Source organism: Microcebus murinus, chromosome 12 (genome assembly GCF_040939455.1).
Source record: "Microcebus murinus isolate Inina chromosome 12, M.murinus_Inina_mat1.0, whole genome shotgun sequence".
NCBI lineage: Eukaryota > Metazoa > Chordata > Mammalia > Primates > Cheirogaleidae > Microcebus > Microcebus murinus.
In genome coordinates this window covers 89,496,608-89,511,798 of record NC_134115.1, presented here as the reverse complement: position 1 = coordinate 89,511,798, position 15,191 = coordinate 89,496,608, and the positions used below count along the sequence as shown (strand labels likewise).

Below are 15,191 nucleotides of genomic sequence, written 5' to 3'. Positions count from 1 at the left end.
TCACACAGAGCAGTCAAGCCATCCTCACTCTCTCCTTCCCAGAGGGCACGAGCGCCCCTTCAGAGGAGCCCAGCTCTGGGCAGCGCCTCTCCCCAGGGCCCTCAGTCAGGACCTGGAGTCTCCCTCCAGCAGCAAGGCAGGAGTGCCAAGCTTCATCTCACCTGACACGCATGTCCATCGCCAAGGAGTCACTCGACTTCGGGTGGGGGAGTGAGTAGCCCTTGTTCTGCAAGGCCATGTAGCCCTCAGGGCTCCACACGGGGGCCGGATCCATGGTGGTCACCTTTCTCTCTTGCAGTGGGGGCACACAGTTCTGATCCTCAGAGCGGCAGCCAGTCCCACTGAGAGGGTCTTGGGGCGCCATGGGCTTCATCAGTCCTAGGGAAGGCAAAGGCTGATCTCCGTCATCTAGTGGAGAGAGCCCTGCCCGATCTTAGGGTCAAAGGCTCAGAGCAGACCAGTCACCCCAACTATCACATGCACACAGCACCCTACCCACTTAAACATCACGGGGTTCATAATCTTTTCTGACCAGAGAACCTTTGAAAATACATGTGCATGCAATCTGAATTGTCCAAAGACCTGTGAAGTTCAATCTCAATTCTCAGATACTACCTTGACTTCCCTGGAGGGGAGCAAGAGAAGCACATTTGTCAATCTTAGAAAACCTGTGGGCTTGGCCTTCAACACCCTCACGGCACAGGGGATAAGGCCTTTCTGTACAGGACATAGAGTTGCAACTGAGACTTTGCTGAAAATAAAGACCTCCAAAGGGCTACAACTGCAAAAAGCACAGTGGACAAATGTACGCTCTCTTTAGTACTAGGAATTGACTAGAAGTCTATCTTGGCTTAAGCCAGGTCAGGAAAAAATAGTGACCCCCCACCCCCAAATCCAAAACCACATTTGCTTTCATGAGGCTTGGGGTAGGGGGAGTTTGGATTTCTACCTCCCACAATGGTCCAGAAGCCTCCGAAGTTAACATGAAAGTTGGTTCTAGGCTGGCAGAAGAAAACACAAAAGCAGATTGGAAGGACAGACCTTCAACCCAAACCATACTGGGTCCCCACAGATAAAACTGTCGAAACTGAACTTGCCATCCCAATTACCAGAGCACGTGTGGAAAGTAACCCACCACGAGCTCACAGTGAGCCCCCAGAACTTGAGCTAACAGAATAATTTGTTAAGCACTAGAAAATTATGTATAAAATGATTAAAAGCATAAAAGGAATTAAAAACTTGAGAAAAATATAAATTAAAAATTAACATATTTTAGAAACAAATTCTAGTAATAAATACATAATCACTGAAATTAAAGCCTACTCCAAACAGTAAGATTAGATTACATACAGCTGGAGAAAGAACTAACTAGAAAATAGTTCTGAGGCAGTTTCCCAGGGGGCAACACAGAGATAACCTCTCTTTCATATATTCCTCCTCATTTAAGACACTTGGAAGACAGAATAAGAAGGTACAAAATAAGCCTAGTGGAAGTCTTAGAAAGAAAGGATAAAAAGAATGAGGAAGAGGTAATAATTGAATTGATAATTAGATGAAAAGTGTCCAGAAGTGATTAAAGACATACCCCTCCCTTGATTCTATAGAGCACAATGAGTATTAAGCAGAGTAAAATAAAGACGAAACACATCGACCCAGACCTAGACACAACACAGAATCCCAGGACACAAGAGACAAAGAGAACTTAAAAGCACCCAGGGAAAAAAATCGAGCAGATTACCCAAAAATGATCAGTCCCTCAGCAGTAATATGAGCCAGAAGAAAATGGATCCCCACCTTCACAGTACTGAAAGACAATAACCGCCAACCTATAATTCTATACTCAGCTACGCTATCATTCAGAAGGGTGAAATAAAGACTTTTCTTGCCAAAAATTTTACGGAAGACCCAAAGAATGTATTTCATAGAGAAATAAAATCAACCCAGATAGAAGGAAAAAAGATAGGAAACAACTGGTAAATAAACAGGCAAATTTGAATAAGCATGGACTAGATAAAACAACAATACAGTAATCACTATTTGGTGGGCATAGAAACAAAGAACTGAAATTCTAGGCAAAAACCATGAGTAAGCCTGATGGTGGAGGTAACGAGAGTTCAGGTGAAGGGTAACGATGCTGATGAGACTTTGCTAAATCAAGGGCCATGGTACAATTTCAAAGTCACCACTAATATCTAGTAACAGAATGTAGAAGGGAAAAAAAACCCAAATAGAATAGCAAAACTTAATCCAAAAAAGGCAGGAAGAAATAATACACATCTTGTGGATGCAAAGATATACTCACTCCCTAGAAATTAGGGCTCAGAGAGTCTGACAGCAAAAGGTTAAAACAAAGATATCAAATAAACCCTAATTAAAAGAAAACTGGAACCAGTCATCTCAGCACTTTTGGAGGCCAAAGTGGGAGGACCACTTGAGCCCAGGAATTTAAGACCTGCCTAGGCAACATATCGAGACCTCATCTCCAAAAAAATATTCTTAAATTAGCTGGGGTTGGTGGCAGGTACTTATAGTCTTAGCTACTCAGGTCACTGAGGCAAGAGGATTGCTTAAGCCAAGGAGTTAAAGGTTATAATATGCTATCATGCCGCTGCACTCCTGCCTGGGTGACAGAGAGAGACACTATCTCTAAAATAAAGAAAAGAATTATATTGCTGTCAGACAAAGTAGACAGTAAAGATAGAAAGCACTATTAACCACTACATTAATAACAGAAGAACAAGACGTAATTCCACACCTATAGGCCTCTAAATAGACAAAGCAAAAATTGGCAGCCTTACAAAGGAAGATGCAACAAATCCACAATCATAGTGGGAGATTCCAACACCCCTCTTAATAATTGATCAAGGGGATAAAAACTTGTAATGATACAGATACTTGCAAAACACAATTAGAAAGATCAATTTAATACACTACTGCTGATAGAGAATTCTCTTCAGGCAATCACGGAATGTTTAAAAAAACAATGATCATGTAAACAGCCTACAAAGAAAATCTCAACAAATGTCACGTGACCTAGATCAGGCTGGGTCAGCAGGCTACAGCTCCTGAGTAAAACTCAGCCAGCTTTCGTACATTATGCTTTACTGGAAAACCACGATGCTCATTCATTGACTATTGTGCCTATAGTACTTTTTGTCTTACAATAGGAAAATTGAATAGTTGAATAGTTAGTTGATAAAGCCTAAACATTTTTACTAACTTGCCATTTATAGAAAGTTTGCTAACTCCCTGGGTCTTAAACACAGACCATATTATCTGGTCACAGGCACCTACATTAAAAATTAACACCATAAAGATAATCTTAAAAAGCCATAAATTCATACACTAAGCCTCTAATACTATTCGTTAGAAAAAGAACAATCATTTCAGAGGCAATGAGAAAAAAAAGTCAGAAATTACTGAACGCAAAAGATAGAGGAATGAAGAAACCCAAAAACTAATTCTAAAAAATGTATTAGACAAAATTTGGGAAAGACTAATCAAGGAGAAAAGATACAAAGAACATTAGGAAAGGGAACAGAGACAAAAAGACATAGCAGAAATGTAAAATTAATTAAAGCAATTTACAATGCACAATCTTACTGACTACTCTTCCCAACAATTCTTTATGAACTATTATTGTACCTTCACTTTGCAAGCGAGAACATTCAACTCAGAATAGTTGTGTGACTTGACCAAGAAGCCAGACTAGAATCCAGGTGGGTGTGTCTAACTCACAGGGTAACACCCTAACCACCACACTATCTGAATCCACACGCTCCAGGAACAGGCCACTAGCTACCCTGGTGCTTACCTGAAGGGTGGAGGGCAGACGGGTAGAAGTCCACAGGGGTCCGTGTGGGCGTGATCCGGGGGTCCATGTAGGAGGGCATCATCATCCACCTGGGGTCGAAGCCCAGCATCTGGGGATGGTGCGGGTAAAAGGTGCGCTGGGGGTGGGAAGGTGGAGGGTACACCGGCTGCCAGTGCTGCATCTTGTACAGCTGCTCCTGCCCAGGCAGAGAGAGACCTGGTTAGGCAGGTGCAGGATGAGCAGAGACATTTTCCAGCAGATGGCACAGAAGCCCACCCAGAACAGAAGCACAAAGAGGGAAGAGATGGGCAGCTGCTCAAAGGGAGACCTGAGAACCACAGCTCAGACTGGGAGCCCTCTCAGGGCTGGGTGGACAGTCATGCCATCACCATGACGGGCCCAAGGCACCAAGTGCCTCACAAGACAGGCTCAATTTTAATTTAGATGAAACACTCCTGGAACTGACCAACTGACCAGCACCCCTCCCATGGAACCTCTGGATGCTGGCCACATCTCTTCTGGCCTAAAGCCATCGTCTGAGGATGTTTACCCACCTTTCCCTCCTCCCACCTGGCTTCTTCAATCCATTCTCCACACTCAACTAGGGTGATTTTTCCACACAGCCACCCCTAGCTTCAGAGCCTTCAGTGGTTCCCCACCGCTCTCTGCCTGCCAGCTCAAATCTGACCGGGCTACTTGTGACCTGCAGGCTCCTGCGAGACCTTGCTCGATCTGTGTCTCCAGTGACTGCCCTCCACTCTCCGCTCCGTGTCTCTGCCTGCCCACTTCAGGCCATGGTGACATGCTGGGCCCACTGACCACTAGGTTCTTCTTTCCTGCACCCCTAAACTCAGGTATCCAGCTTAAAAAACACTTCCCAGCCAGGTATAGTGGCTCATGCTTACAATTTCAGCACTGTGGGAGGCTGAGGCAGGAGGATCACTTGAGGCCAGGAGATTGAGACCAGCCTGCGCAATATAGTGAGACCCATCTCTACAAAAAATACAAAAATCACCTGGGTGTGGTGGCATGCACCTGTAGTCCCAGCTACTAGGAAGGCTGAGGTGGCAGGACCACATGAGCACAGGGGTTTGAGGTTGCAGTGAACTGTGATCATGCCACTGTACTCCAGCCTAGGCAAGAGAACAAGACCCTGTCTCTAAAAACACAATACAACACTTCCTCTAGGAAGCCCATCATAATGAGACTCTGTTCTCTGCTCTCGTGGAACTGCCATTTCTCCTTTGTGGCACTCAAAACCATTTACTCTATTTTGATGTTGGTAGCTCTCCCTAAGTCCCAAGAGACGGTGTGCCTAGCTAACTGTGGCATCCTTGCCCCCAGCACCTTTTAGAAACACTCAATAAACAGACATCATCTATCAAGACACTAGAGTCACTAACTCTCAAGCCGCACAGAAGGCAACAACAGCCTCTACCCAAAAGCTCTTCCTTCTGTCTAGACCCCAGGTCCCCAGGGAATCTGATCAGACAGGCTGCCAGGCTGCCCTGCTGCTTTCAGATACCTTTCCATTTTCAAGGATTTACCCATCACTGCCTCCCGGACCCCTACAAGGAATGACCTAGAGCAGCTGTCACTGCTGCAACTGACACAAGTAATTCCAGAGATCTCCCTAATCAGAACTTCTACTCCAACGACACAAGTAATTGTGCAGTGCTCACTTACACCACAGTGCTATAAAAGCACGATTAAGGAGCCCCTGGAATGTTCCTAGGAGACCAAAGAAGAAGAGAGGCTGTGCTGAAAATTTTAAAGGAAATCAAATGAGATACTGGAAGAAGGCTTAAGACGACCTTGGTTTATTTCTCCAGGCACACATATTTGGAAACAGTTTCAGTGAATATTAAAAACTTATTATACACCTTGCTGCTGGGCATGCACTAAGTCTACATATTATTAACACCTCAGTTTCCCACCACGGTGCACTATTCCTCAGTAGGGACTCCTTTCCTTCTTCATTTCTTACCACTCTAAGCAGCACGACTGCTGCTGAGTGCTGCAAGGTGACCAGGAGAGATTGGTATGATTACAACTGTTATCCACATGCTTTTCCTCTGGGTAAAAAGTAGGGCCCTTTTAAGGTTTATAAAGCACCAGCAACGATTACGCTATGATAAGTTTACAGGAGTTGCTGCCACGCTGACAGGCAGGCGCCCACGCTTCCGGGTCCATGAAGAAACATGGGCTAGAGGAGCACAGCTGACCCTGGCCACATGCGTCCAGTTAGGCGACACCAAGAGGACAGGAACTCAAGCCTCTGTCCCTAACCCAAAGCTGCCATGCCTCTGACAGGTCTTGAAACAGCTCACAGGCCTCCCCTGTGCCTGGAGGGGACCCCAGCACAGGGCCCACTGTCACTGTACGCAACATCCAAAGTGTCCTGCTGAAATGGGAAAAACCACTCTTCAAGCTAAACAAAATGGAACTCAAGGCACACACCAGGAACCCTTTCTCACAGGGGCCTTGTCACGTGGAGAAATAAGTCATGGCTGGAGGCTGACTTACCAAGGCCACAAGCCTTGGGGCGCAACAGCCTGACATAAGAGGGTGTTTTTGTTTTTAATTGAAGGTGGGTGTGGGGAGGGGGGAGGAGCAGTGTCTGCTCGGCAGTCAGGCCTGTTTATGAAAACCTCCTGGCATCTTATCTGTTTACCTGCTGCTGCTGTTGCTGCTGCTGCTGCTGCTGCTGCTGGCGCTGGAACCGGGGAGGAAGTGACTTCTGATACTTGCTCAACTCCTGTGCCGGGGACCCAGCCTCCCTGGCCTCTTCCTCACTGCTGGCGCTCTGAGCCACAGCCGGGGACACTGTGGGTGCCTCTTCAGGGAACGTGGTGGGGGCTTCCTGGGCAGGGAATTCTGAGGAGCCTAGAGAAGAGGCGGAGAAACAGCAGTGAGCTCGCGGCAGCTCAGCCACCCTTGGTCATCAGCAACTGCCTCCACTCCGCACCTAGACCGTCCACATCCCCGAACCTGGCACTGGGCCACATGGGCCACACACATGAGCTCAGGATCCCCCACAACACACTGTGAGGATTCACCTGCCACCTCGTTAGAGGTGAGGACACTAAGGGTGAAGAGGCTGGGAGACTTCTCACGGTAATGGTCAGTGGCAAAGCTGGGATCTGATTCCAGGCGAAAGAGGTTTTATTAAAAAGGAAGGACAGGCTGGGTACAGTGGCTCACACTTGTAATCCCAGCACTTTGAGAGGAGGTGGTAGGACTGCTTGGGGCCAGGAGTTCGAGGTTGGAGTGAGCTGTTATTGTGCTACTGCACTCCAGCCTGGGCAACAGAGACGCTGTCTCTAAAAATATAAAGGGGCTGGTAAATTAGAGGACAGCCACCTCCATCATCCAACAGAATTCAACATAGCCAAAGGCTATGTCACCTGGGTGTATATTTTAGTTTTTCCTTGCCCATTTCTTCATCTGCATCTGTTAACAGATCTTCATCTGTTATCCTTATTAGGATAACAACCACATAGGACTTTTGAGAGAATTACGTGTAATATACTTAAAACAGTGCCTGACAAGTAAAAAACGCTCAACACAACTCCATTAATCCACCCGGACGAATGCCACGAAACTGGCACAACCTTTACTCAAACTTTAATGAGAGGAGGTCAAAAGGAAACTGCCCATTTCTTTGAGTTCCTTGGCCAGAGGGCACTATACCCATCAGATCACCAATCGGACCCCACCTGAGAAGCCCTTAGGGACCAAAACTAACATTGGCCCTTGTCTCCTGATCTGAATTGATTTAAGAAAATTATAAATGGACAGGCGTGGCGGCTCACACCTGTAATCCTAGCACTCTGGGAGGCCGAGGTGGGAGGATCGCTCAAGGTCAGGAGTTCGAAAACAGCCTGAGCAAGACCAAGACCTTGTCTCTACTAAATATAGAAAGAAATTAATTGGCCAACTAAAAATATATAGAAAAAATTAGCTGGGCATGGTGGTGCATGCCTGTAGCCCAGCTACTTGGGAGGCTGAGGCAGCAGGATTGCTTGAGCACAGGAGTTTGAGGTTGTTATGAGCTAGGCTGACACTATGGCAAGGAAAGGAAAGGAAAGGAGAGGGGAGGGGAGGGGAGAGGGGAGGGGAGGGGAGGGGGGAGGAGGGGAGGGGAGGGGAGGGGAGGGGAGGGGAGAGGAGAGGAGAGGAGAGGGGAGGGGAGGGGAGGGGAGGGGAGGGGAGGGAAAGGGAAAGGGAAAGGGAAAGGGAAAGGGAAAGGGAAAGGGAAAGGGAAAAGGAAAAGGAAAAGGGGGAAGGAAAGGAAGGGAAGGAAGGGAAGGAAGAGAGGGAGGAAAGGAGGAAGGGAGGAAGGAAGGAAAGAAGGGAGGGAGGGAGGGAGGGAGAGAGGGAGAGAGGGAGAGAGGGAGAGAGACAGAGAGAGAGAGAGAGAGAGAGAGAGAGAGAGAGAGAGAGAGAGAGAGAGAAAGAAAGAAAGAAAGAAAGAAAGAAAGAAAGAAAGAAAGAAAGAAAGAAAGAAAGAAAGAAAGAAAGAAAGAAAGAAAATAAATTATAAATAATACAATCATATTCTTTAAAACAGCTGCAAGGGATACTCTCCATTATAAAGTCCTGCTCATTGTGTCTTTTATATAGGGCCCTTGTGAGCCATTCCTTTAATGCCAGGAAAACTGTATTCTAATAAGCAAGTGGGCTTTCCCTGTTCCATGTAAAAGGATCCTGTGGTTTTACACACAGGACTGCCGCAGTAGGAGAAAAAAAAAATTTCCCCCTGGGGTTCCAGTGTTCTATTACGTAAACAGAATAAAACTTCGAAAACAAAAGGATTCTCATTTAATAAAAAACTGTTATTTTCTGTGTGTGAGTTATGTGCAACTTGAAAAATATTCACGCAGCTACCAAGGTGAAGAGAAGTGTGAGTTACATATAAGGCCCAGCTAACAACTAACACAAGTTAAATACAACTCGGTCGGCAGTTAATGTGTTGGGGTCCTCTAGCACTTGTGTCTGTGGCTGAGCAGTGGTAGTGACAATTGTCAGTGCCAATGATGAGGAGTCACCATATACAGGCTTCCTATGCACTAGACACTGTGAGGCGTGCTGCCTGTCCCTCATGCTGGTAGGTGTGACCACGCACCTCATTTTACAGGTGAAGTAAATACGGCACAAATCACAAACTGATGACAACGCCCCATGGCTCCCAGCTAGAGGAAACAGGGTCCACCTCTTACCTTTGTGGACAACAGGGCCATTTTCCTGTGGGGCTGCCTTCTCGGTGCCTGGAGATCGGGGCACTTCCTTCTCTGCCTGCTTGCGGGCCTCGCCCGCCTTGCGGGCCTGCTTGCACTTCTGGTCCAGCTGCTTAAGCTTGGCAGCACAGGCGGCCAGCCTCTCTTCCCGGGCTCGGCGTTCCTCTTCTTCCCGGCGCTTTCGGGCTCGTTCCACTGCCTCGGACATCTCCGACTGGATGAACTTCTGCCTCGGGGGTGGCTTGTCCTCCTTGTCCTCGATGGACTGCTGCCGGAACACGCTGCCCATGGAGGGTTTCTGCCAAGAGAACAAAGTCTCTGCTGAGATGGTGTCACAGACCCAGGACACAAGGCCGCTCCTGCTCTGAGATCAGTTCCACAGCCCAGAGCCCTCAAGCAGCTGCCACACGTGTGCAACAGACAGGCCTGGGTTTGCACCTCGCTCTGCCCTTTACTACACCTGGAATGAGGTCAGGGCGAGTGCCAACTTTCCACACCTCTGTCCTCGTTTGTAAAACAGGGATAACAAACGAAGCCCTTGGGATTGTGAAGGTAAAACAAAATGAGGTTTACAAAGTGCTCAATAGTACAACTGACACAGGGAACACTCAGGAAGTAGGTGCTCTCACCACTGCTGATGGCGCAGAAACGAGGCCTCCGTGCTAACGAACAGGAGTGGGAGACCAGTCATCACTCCTCAGTCAGAAAATAGCTACTACTGCCCCCATGGACATACACAAACCTCCGGCTACTAAAAGCCACGAGAGAATGAAAGTCACAGACAAACAGCTTCAAATGAAAAATGTCTAAAAACATCTCTTTTGGATATGTATCCATTCCTGAGTTCCCTATTGGTTGCCAGTTACTGACCGACCCGGGCCCAGTGACGCAGCGTGAAAGCACGCCGTGCTGGGGAGACCGTGCGCTGGTCTGCGGGCAGCACAGCGGCGGGTGGCACGCACGCCAGCACCAACAGTGGCACCTGCTGCCGCAACCCGGCCACCGCAAGTCCATGAGATCTGACTATACAAAAAACAGGACTTTCTGTTTTGAATGGTAGTTACACAGACGTCTATGATTGTTAAAAATGATTAAACAGAAACAAACCAAAATCTATGTCTTTTCTGGTAGGTTAATTATACCTCAGTAAAAGAAATAGGCAACCCATTTGCTGGAGTCAAGGAGATTTTTCCTAAAAATTAACTTTTTACAATCCAGAGACAATTACTATTATCATAAGATACAAACCGCCAATTTAGAATCATGAAGATACAGGTTATATAATAGAATCAGGACAAAACTGCGCCCTATTCTTTCCCTTTGCCACTGATCCTGAATGTGTATGTTTTATAATGATCATTTCACGACTTGTACCATGATCTACCTAATCCCCTGGTGTTTAACACACCATTGCAGGTAAGCCTTCATGCACGGCCCCCATTAACTTAATCCGATAATTTCCTGGAAGTGAAGTAGCAGACTCAAAGGCTATCTGTAAGCTGCCCTTGAGATGCTTTTCTAAACTGCCCTAAGAGGCCGGGCATGGAGGCTCACCCCTATCATCCTAGCACTATGGGAGGCCAAGGCAGGAGAATTGCTTGAGCTCAGGAGTTAGAAACCAGCCTGAGCAAGAATGAGACCCAGTCTCTTAAAAAAAATAAAATAGGCCGGCGCTGAGGCTCACGCCTGTAATCCTAGCTCTTGGGAGGCCGAGGCGGGTGGATTGCTCAAGGTCAGGAGTTCAAAACCAGCCTGAGCAAGAGCGAGACCCCGTCTCTACTATAAACAGAAAGAAATTAATTGGCCAACTGATATATATATAAAAAAATTAGCCGGGCATAGTGGCGCATGCCTGTAGTCCCAGCTACTCGGGAGGCTGAGGCAGAAGGATCACTCGAGCCCAGGAGTTTGAGGTTGCTGTGAGCTAGGCTGACACCACGGCACTCACTCTAGCCTGAGTAACAAAGTGAGACTCTGTCTCAAAAAAAAAAAAATAAAAAAAAAAAAATAAATAAAATAAAATAAAAAATACAAAGAAATCTAAACTGCCCTAAGATTAGCTATTGTTTTATAAACTAAATGTTCTACAAAAGATTAGAACTGAGACACTATTTTCAGAAATTTGTTGACTTTATTCAGTTCATTTATAGTGTTGTTATGAGTAAACTGAAGTAAAATGTTTTTTTGAACACTAAACAACTGTAATATATGAATGAAAATTTAGATTAATTGTAGAATAATTTCCAAGGAGTGACACTAAGTCTATTTTGTTTCACTTTTGTGTCCCTTGTACACAGCAGTGACTGGCACATAATAGGTACTCAGTAAGAAGACTGACAATAAAAAAATTCATTTTATAAGAAAATGTGGGCCAGGGGCAGTGGCTCACACCTGTAATCCGCCAACGTGGGAGAGTCAGCCTGGGCAACATGGCAAAACCCTGTGTCTACAAAGAACAAAACAATTAGCCAGCAGTGGTGGCATGTGCCTGCAGTCCCAGCTACTGGGGAGGCTGAGGCAGGAGGATCACTTGAGTCCAGGCGTTTGAGGCCACAATGAGCAATGACTTTGCCAGCCTGGCTAACAGAGCAAGATCCTACCTCTTAAAAAAAAAAGAAAAAAAAAATGGAATAGTACACCTTTAAATAGCAAAGTGCACTGAAAACAGCAAGTTCTATCAAGCATTAAAAATGCCTTTCCCTTCCCCAGCTCTTCCTCTGCTGACCAGGTCAATCCAGACTCGTCAGGTATGGCAAAGCAAGGTACACGGCAGGTGCCGGGGGTCGTGGTGGCTCAAAGTGGGGGTCAGAGCCTTGGCAACGCGAGGGGGTATTCACATGCAGGTGGGGCCTGGTCTGGGAGTCGGAACCCAAACTGGATGAGGACGGATGGCCCAGCAGAGAAATGCAGAGCACCTGGAGTGGGGGCAGCGACCTGCCGAGTGGGTGAGGGGGCAGCTTCACCAGGGAGACAGGGTGGTGGCAGGAAGGGAGACTGGTCTCACACGGGGGATTCATCAAACAAGCATAAATATTAGGAATAACAAATACGCCACGAGAGAAAACTGAAAGGAAGCCCATAGAACTGGAGGTGCCACTGTGAGCAGAGGGTTTTCAATGTAGACACAGATACGCATATATGTGTGTATCTGTACACATACACATGTGTATACACACACACATCCCCTAACTCTGTGCACTGACAAGGCCCTGGAGCAGTGACACCCCAACAGCAAGGAGCACTCTTGGGGCTCAGATACTGTTTTCTAAATAGCATCCTTCACTAAAAGAAAGTAGGACTCCGTGGAGAAGCAGCTGATCCCAAGTAAGACAAGGAGCATGGAAAAGGTCACTGTCAGAAACCAAGCATGTGCTTCACAAAGGAGGGAGATGTGACCATTACCATGAAACGGGAGTAACCTATTACAACCCATTGATATAAGCAAATGCATATATTCAAAGTTTGATCAGAAATGGGATAGTCACAGTCTGAAACTGCCTCTCCACGAACTTCTTAATCAATTAAAATGGGAGGAAGAGTAAAACTACAGCATAAAACCTGTCAGACACTGTGCTGATCAAAGTGCAAGCTGCCAGAGTGAGACAGGGTGGGGTCACGGCCACCTGGCGGGGGGCACGCAGTGAGAAGAGTCAGTATATAATGCCAGGGAGCTTCCACTCCAGGACACGGACCATGGGCCTCATCAGGAGCGAGCACCTGACAAATCCAACATGGGGGCTTCCCAGGCTCGGAACTGCCACAGCTTCCACGCCTCGAAAGCAGAGGAAAGGCTGAGAAAGTGATCCCGACTGAAGGAGAACAAAAGGACATGATAGCTAAAGGCAGCGTGGGCCGGGCGCAGTGGCTCACGCCTGTAATCCTAGCTCTCTGGGAGGCTAAGGCGGGCAATGGATTGCTCAAGGTCAGGAGTTCAAAACTAGCCTGAACAAGAGCGAGACCCCGTCTCTACTATAAATAGAAAGAAATTCATTGGCCAACTAATATATATAGAAAAAAATTAGCCGGGCATGGTGGCGCTTGCCTGTAGTCCCAGCTACTCGGGAGGCTGAGGCAGGAGGATTGCTTGAGCCCAGGAGTTTGAGGTTGCTGTGAGCTAGGCTGATGCCACGGCACTCACTCTAGCCTAGGCAACAAAGCGAGACTCTGTCTCAAAATAAATAAATAAATAAATAAATAAATAAATAAATAAATAAATAAATAAATAAAGGCAGCGTGGATTCTAAACTGGCTTCTTCTACCTGAGGACACTGAAAGTAGGATGGGGTCTGAGGACTAGATGGCAGTGATATGCTAATGCTAACTTCCTGGGTGGGACTGCAGTTACCTGGATGGAATGGGTGCCACTGCTTTAGTAGAAATCAGACACCACAGTGCTCTGCAGTAAGAGGGCCTGGTCAGGTTAGCAATTTGCTCTTTGATCGGTTCAGAAAAAAAATACTCTTTGTATTGCACTCCCAACTTTTCTATAACTTAGTGGCTGTTGCAAATTTTTTTAATTAAAAAGGAAACACCCACCTAGGGTTTCTCAGAAATGCAGCCACTGAACTCGGTGAGATACAAACGCACAGGACGGAAAACTGAAGGACTGTTGTGGTCTTCGTCTTGGAACTCTGGTCAAAAGACTCTGGAAGGAGTGTGTGTCCCAGCTCATCAGCCAGGCACAGAACTCGCACGGGCACACAGTACCTGGTAGTCGGGGCCTGACGCCCAGCCGTGAAGCTTCCTGGGAGGTGGCTGAGGCTCCGGCACCTTTCGGACAACACGAGACATGCCCACTGCATCCGCCCAGTCCTTTCCTTCCTCTTGAGTACGTTTGGCATCAGCACTGTCCGCAGAGCTCATCGACAACTGCCGCTGCCTTCTGGGGTCCCAGCTGTTCCTAGGACAAACGCACCTTCCAGGTCAGTCCAGGCATGTCTGATCTCACCAATCAGTCCCTTGGGAACTCTAAAGTCAAACTGCTCATACACCAATTTTCTTAATCAGAATGGAGGCCCTGTGTCTTATGTGCAAACTCCAAAATTCAGCGACATTTATCAAGGCAATCTTTCACACAAAGCCCCAGGCAGGATGCATCACATTTGTTATTTCATGGACTACAAAAAAGTCCTCATTACACCCTCTTTTTAAAAAGTCAGCAACAAAGTCTCAGAAGTTAAGGGAGCTGTTCTCGCAGGGCGGAGGTCACAGATTTGAACCAGAACTTCCAGACCCGTGTCCCTCTCCTTACACAACAGCTCCCTCCTTTGCACAGAAGGTGCTCAATAAACACTCCTCAAAAGAACAGAAGGCCGGGCATGGTGGCTCACATCTGTAACCCTTGTACTCCGGGAGGCAGAGGTGGGAGGATCGCTCGAGGTCAGGAGTTCAAGACCAGCCTGAGCAAGACTCCATCTCTACTAATAATAGAAAAGAAATTAGCTGGAGAACTAAAAATATATAGAAAAATTTAGCCAGGCATGGTGGCGCATGCCTGTACTCCCAGCTACTCGGGAGGCTGAGGCAGGAGGATTGCTTGGAGCCCAGGAGTTTGAGGTTGCTGTGAGCTAGGTTGATGCCACGGCACTCTAGCCCAGGCAACAGAGCAAGACTCTTGTAAGGAAAGGAAAAGACAAGGGAAAAGGAAAAGACAAGCTCCAAAGCAGAGTTAGAGAAGGCTCGACAAGAAGGGAGTCTGCACTGAGCTCACCCCGAAGTGCTGCAGTGGAGGACAGGCGTGGGCAAGACACAGGTGTGCATTTACAAACGCCCAGTACAGTCCGCAGATCAGAGAGAAGCGAGGTCCCAGTGTGCAGCCACGTGGGCCTGCGTGTGTCCGCGTACACACACGTATGTGGAGGAAGAGGGAAGATGTGGCAGGTAAGGTGGATTAGGGGAGGACAGAAAGGACAACCACTATTAGCAACCTGACTTGACTTTGTGAGAAACAGAGACCACACAAAAGCTTCTGACCCATTAGAAAATGGGCGTTGTTAGAAGATCACTATGGCAGAGCGTGAAGGCTGGGACATAAGAGGTTAGGATGGAAGGAAAGGGATGAACTGGCAGGCCCCCGGAGGGTCCAGAAGAGACAGATGCTGGTCCCAGTGGTCCCAGGAACAATGAACAGAAGGGAA

At 47.2% G+C, this 15,191-nt stretch overlaps 1 protein-coding gene across 9 annotated transcripts in view; it reads right to left on the bottom strand.

Moving 5' to 3' along the window:
* Positions 1–15,191, bottom strand: part of PRRC2B (proline rich coiled-coil 2B) — a 105,706-nt gene that overhangs the window by 24,896 nt on the left and 65,619 nt on the right. For 8 of the 9 annotated variants that reach the window (XM_012744086.3, XM_012744085.3, XM_076009135.1 and 5 more), the window contains 5 exons: positions 13,762–13,954; positions 9,037–9,352; positions 6,489–6,700; positions 3,815–4,010; positions 162–378 (listed from right to left, as the gene is read on the bottom strand). In XM_012744086.3, the coding sequence (XP_012599540.1) occupies positions 162–378; positions 3,815–4,010; positions 6,489–6,700; positions 9,037–9,352; positions 13,762–13,954 (1,134 nt within the window). The remainder of the gene's footprint in view (positions 1–161; positions 379–3,814; positions 4,011–6,488; positions 6,701–9,036; positions 9,353–13,761; positions 13,955–15,191) is intronic. The other variant, XM_012744089.2, reaches the window with a different exon arrangement.